Source organism: Brienomyrus brachyistius, chromosome 11 (genome assembly GCF_023856365.1).
Source record: "Brienomyrus brachyistius isolate T26 chromosome 11, BBRACH_0.4, whole genome shotgun sequence".
NCBI lineage: Eukaryota > Metazoa > Chordata > Actinopteri > Osteoglossiformes > Mormyridae > Brienomyrus > Brienomyrus brachyistius.
This window is the reverse complement of record NC_064543.1, coordinates 9,669,452-9,675,129: the sequence shown is the minus strand read 5'-3', so window position 1 is coordinate 9,675,129 and position 5,678 is coordinate 9,669,452. Positions and strand designations below refer to the sequence as shown.

The following is a 5,678-nucleotide window of genomic DNA, read 5'->3' as shown; positions in this document are numbered from 1 at the left end:
ATGAAGTTTATTTTTACAGTAACACCATGAAGTCACTGGTGAGGTGGTGCTGCTATATTTAACTGTGACTGGAAAAACTGGTGATGTTTTTTGTCTATGATTTATCAGTTGCAACAGCGATGTAATCTTTCGCTGGACCTGAGGCATGACGTAAAGCGGAGTGTATTGGGTCGGGTCCCGCGGCCGTGGGTCTGGCACCTACATCACGGCACGCCGCACTGGACTTCAACGCAATCGTCGCCAGTATCTCTTTCGGATAGAGACGCCGGAACTCTCCATGCCCATGTCCTTCACAGAGAAACGCGAGGGCTGGTTAAGGCGGTGCAGCTCAGAACGGCCTCCCCAACAGCAGCCGGCCGGGGGGGGGGGGCGGGGACGGTGCAGGACGGCCCTTGGCCGACGTCGGGTTAAGCACCCACACCCTTAGGGTGTCATGTCGGCCCCCATGTAGCGGAAGCACTTGCATCGACGTCCTTCAGCATCACCCCCCCATGCCCACCCAAGCTGTTGTGTGCCTGCAGCCTTTCTGCCTAGTGTTATGTCTGAACAATTAGCTTTTTAAATACAGCAAACTGCCCTTGGTTGGACTAACACCCCGTCCTGAGTTCCCCCAGATTAGATCTCTGTGCTTCTTTGGAATGTACTTGTGTGATGTGTTTCGGAAGATGGACACCCCATGCGGAGGAGCGGCACCCACGTTCTCGTTTACCTATGAAGGGTGCTTCTTGTTGTGCTAACAGGTTTGAATCCGTGGGGGGAGGGTTATTAATGAAAGCCAGAGACGGAAGGAAACATAATGCGAATACTTTATTATCAATGTGTGAATGCCATTAGCTTTTTGTCTGGGTATTGATATATGAAAACCGTACACCAAAAACCAGGGTCATTTTATTGTTGCTGCATAACTTTTCAAATTGGTATTGAAGGATTCCGTATGTGTGTGCAAATGCATTCACACACACACACGCACGCACACACACACACGCACACACACACACATACACACACACATTTACATACACACATATATATACATACACACACACACACACACACACACGCATACATATATGTATATACATACATATATATCTATATAAAATCCAAAGTGCATTTTCTGGTTTCCGTTTTCCTCTGCTCCATATACACATTGCACCATACATAAATAATTACATTGTAAAAATGACTCCGTTATTTACAAGTATAATATATTTTTCATATAATATATAAAACTTTATATTAAATCTAGGTAGGTGATATTTGGGATAGTTTGCGGTGAGCCAGCTGTTATCTGTGGTTGTTGAGCAGGATCTCCAGCCAGCAGGGGCAGGAGGTGATGAACTGCCGCGAGTAGCAGGCCCCCCAGCCCTTAGCGAAGCTGATCCGCACGCTGTGGGGGTCGTACGGCCCGTCCAGGCAGTCCGGCTCCGCCGCGCCTTGCAGGAGGCACGACCTGTCGTAGTCGAAGACCTTGATGGAGAAGCCGGGCATCACCTTGCGGACCACGAGGCTGCGGCAGCCGGGCGCGTCCAGCGTGGGCGAGTTGACGAAGATGGGGTGCTCGCTGCGGTTGTACGCCCACACGCCGTCCGCCTCCTTGCTCAGCAGGATGCCGTAGCCGATCTTGCCGCGCGTGCGGCGGACGCTGCTGCTGCACTGCTCCAGGCTCAGCTGACCCAGGCAGAAGCCCGTACCTTGAGGTAGATCGTAGAAGATGCTGACGGAGTGCTTGTACACTGCGTAGAGGCGGCCCACCCGCTTACGGTGCTCCCAGTACGCCACGCTGCACCAGTGGCTCTGCTTCGGGGCTTCTGGGGACATGCTGGCGTCTGAGAGGGAGGGAGAGAGGGGGGCGTGTCACACAAATCAAAAACACAGGTAAACCCCCCCCCCAAGTCAGCACACAGGCCCGTCTAAAAGGAAGGATAAAGTTTAAGGGGCTTGACAGCCTGCTTTTATTGTCTGTGACAATATGGAAGGAAACTAAAGCGAAATTAAAGTGGCACACAAACACAGCACCACTGGCCGCTGGAACAAATCCTCAGGCGAGGAGGGATTAGAGACTGGACCTCACTGGAAGACCCCCCCGCCCCCCTTTGCTCGCTCCTGAGGGCCACCTTCTCTAGCTACCACCCCGTAATGAGGACCCTATTTAATGCAGAACGTAACACGGAGGTACACAATACACTGCATCCCCACTGAGGATAACTGCACCCAACTAGGCCAGTGCAAACTCCACTGTCCCGGAGAGTCTCTTATGCTTTAATTAATGGGCTTAGCTCACTGGGACAATGCATCTGGCGGAGATAAAAGAGCAACACTGAGGGAGAGACACCAGCGCACAGTGACGAGAGCACTGGCTGGGGATCACCCACCGTTTGCAGGCGGTTCTCCAGATTTCAGTCTCACAGAAAATGAATGTGGAAATGAGAGAGAACGCACCGACAGCGGGGACTAGCCGGGAGTGGAGGCAGTGTAACTGACCCAGAAGGGCTCCCCTGAAGGGATTCCCACCCCCTGTCCTGTGACTACAGCATTCTCAGCGTCACGCTGAGCAGAGAGCAGTTATTCCACAAAGTGACTCCGACAGGTTTGCCATGGAGTGCTGCCGTGAGTAAGCGCTTAGTGTGGACCCCCCCCCGTCAGGGAAGCATGCTACAGTTCCTCTATGCTCTGCGCAAAGCCTTTCTCTCCAGCATAATTCACCTTCGGCGAAAAGCTCAACCGGGGGGAGAATTCTACCATAAAAAGTCAACACCGGCTCAACATACCACCCCCCCCCCCCCACATTCCTGGCGAGGTGGGGGTCTGGTGGGTGAGCAGCCCAGGCAGGGGGTCCTCCCTTCCCCCACCTGCCCCCCCAGCCAGGCTCAGGGACGGCATTCAGCTCCCTGACAACTTAGCGTAAGCCTGCGACCTGCTGACCCCCCAGCCATCATGCTATCAGCTTCGATTAACTGGCACACAGACTGATGCCATTATTTTGCTTCAGAGAGTCTATTGACACAGAGGATTTAAAAGCAGCCTGTGGCCCCATTCCTTTCATTCTCAGCCCTCTCTGGGCGTAATGACTGCCCCCCCATTAACAAGCCCCCGTTACGGTGGGGCCACACAGAGACACACGCACGCACACGCACACACACACTGTCCTCTTCCTTTTCTTAGTTGACTCCCACACTGGATTTATAGGGCGTTTGCGGGAGCACAAAATTTGCACCTGTTTTTTTCTATGAGTAATAAAACTTTTAACGCACATTTCAAGGGAAATAAAGAGTTTGCTGTGAGAAATTCACGCACACAAATGGATGCGCAGTCTCTACTGCGCACACATGCACACTGCGCAGTGGGCCGGCCCGACCGCGGCTGTAAGTGGACGGTCTGTAAGGGTGTCCATATGCAAGCCCCCTTGTAGCTTGAAACAAACCTCCCTCCTCACATAAAACCTGTGAGCCCCCCCCCCCCCACGGCCACCGCCCCTGAAACTCCACTGCGCCATTAGCAAATTCCTCCCTTGCAGCTCCTGCGCTCCTCAGGCTGCTTTTACAGCCCCGCAGCTGAAAGGGAATGCGCTTTACTCGCAGCCTCTGAAAGAATTTGGCTCTGACATAATTACAGCCCTCGATTGTCTATAATAAAACAAGAGCAGCTCACGCAGGTTCCAGCAAGCCCGCGCCTTAAAGGGCCAGTGCTGCCAGACACAACCCCACCCTCTGTTCACCCTCCGCTCACACTCTGCTCACCTTCCTCTCACCCTCTGTTCACACTCTGCTTACCTTCCTCTCAGCCTCCACTCGCACTCTACTCACCTTCCTCTCACCCTCCACTCAGCCTCTGCTCACCTTCCTCTCAGCCTCCACTCACACCCTACTCACCTTCCTCTCACCCTCCACTCGCATTCTGCTCACCTTCCTCACCCTCCACTCGCATTCTGCTCACCTTCCTCTCAGCCTCTGCTCACCTTCCTCTCACCCTCCACTCAGCCTCTGCTCACCTTCCTCTCACCCTCCACTCAGCCTCTGCTCACCTTCCTCTCACCCTCCACTCAGCCTCTGCTCACCTTCCTCTCACCCTCCACTCACATTTTGCTCACCTTCCTCAATAAGTCTTGCTGCCCCCTCCCACCCCACCTCTGTTTATATAGGTTCTAGGACAGCACAGCCTCCTGAGGGCCCTGCAGCACAGCCTCCTGAGGGCCCTGCAGCACAGCCTTCTCAGGACCAAACAGCACAGCTCTCTCAGAGCCCCACAGCACAGCCACCTCAGGGCCCTGCAGCACAGCCTCCTCAGGGCCCTATAGCACAGCCACCTCAGGGCCCTGTAGCTCAGCCCTCTCAGGGCCCTGCAGCACAGCCATCCTCAGGGTCCTGTAGCACAGCCATCCTCAGGGTCCTGTAGCACAGCCATCCTCAGGGTCCTGCAGCACAGCCTCCTCAGGGCCCTATAGCACAGCCCTCTCAGGGCCCTGTAGCACAGCCCTCTCAGGGCCCTGTAGCACAGCCATCCTCAGGGTCCTGTAGCACAGCCACCTCAGGGACCTATAGCACAGCCATCCTCAGGGTCCTACACCACAGCCCTCCATCCGTCACTTCTCCATCCCCAATGCATCCATTATTTACCCTACATCACCTGTTTACCTCCTGAATTCCTCAGTTCCCCCTAAGTTCCTTCCTGAATGACACATTCCATTGTCCTGTCTAAACTAAAGCTTTCATTTTTTTCCCAAAGCTGAAAAAAGTCAAGGAATGTCAAGAATTCAGTAGAGGCTGTTCAATTAGCTGTGATTTTTGTTTCAGTTCTGTGGCACGTTGTTTTCTGAACGTGCTCACGGAGTTTTCATCACGTTCTCATTTTCCTCTGAGATGACACCCCTCATGCCCCCCACCCACACTCTTGGAATGCCCACCTTGTTCTCATTTAACTAGCCGAGCCACTAAACTGAATGTAGCCTCTACACATCAGCGAGGACCTGAATGGTCACCATGGACGATGGGCACATGCTGCCTCCACACCTGCCTGAGGGTCCTCAGGCGCGGCTACTTCCTAGGGAGTTGGGGGGGGGGGGGCTGCTCTCCTCACAGTTCATGCAGGTTTGTGAAGGTGAGGGAGTGGAAGGGAAGAGAAGAGAACAACCTGGGCCTAATGACTCTGCTCCGCAGTCTTTAAAGCAGCCCCCCCACCCAGCCGATTGCCAATTACATAAGTGCTGTTTGTTATGATATTTTCAAATCCCTCCACTCTTAACGTCAGTCTCTGTGACACCAAGGCCAACCCCTCCCCTGCCCGAAACATGCAAAAGGTCAGTTTTCTGCCTCAGAAATCACCCCCCAGCTCACCATCTTCCTCATACCCAGCATGTCTCCATGTGCAGTTACAGACAGAGAAATACACCGTTCAGATGAGATCTGAGATCTGAACGCATGTGGGTCCGAGGCAGAAGAATGCAAACAGCAAACCAGTGCGGTTTTCTCAGAAATGGTGTCCCAGTAAAAACAAATTAATGAAAGTCAGCGTCGCTGCTGAAGGAAGTTTTTACAGCTTGATCGTCATCTGTGGCAGACAAACTCAAGGCCCCAGTGCAACTTCAGCCATCGCTGAAGCTATCAGTCATCTTTCTGCTTTAGTAAAGAAACATAGGCAGTGGCCGTAGGACTTGTGCCACGTTCTTCCTGCTGGGGAGG

At 53.3% G+C, this 5,678-nt stretch overlaps 1 protein-coding gene across 1 annotated transcript in view; it reads right to left on the bottom strand.

Moving 5' to 3' along the window:
- Positions 1–788: 788 nt before the first annotated feature.
- Positions 789–5,678, bottom strand: part of smad6b (SMAD family member 6b) — a 24,805-nt gene continuing 19,915 nt past the window's right edge. Inside the window, exon 4 of the mRNA XM_049031254.1 lies at positions 789–1,829. Coding sequence (XP_048887211.1) covers positions 1,288–1,829 — 542 coding nt within the window. The 3' untranslated portion in view covers positions 789–1,287. The remainder of the gene's footprint in view (positions 1,830–5,678) is intronic.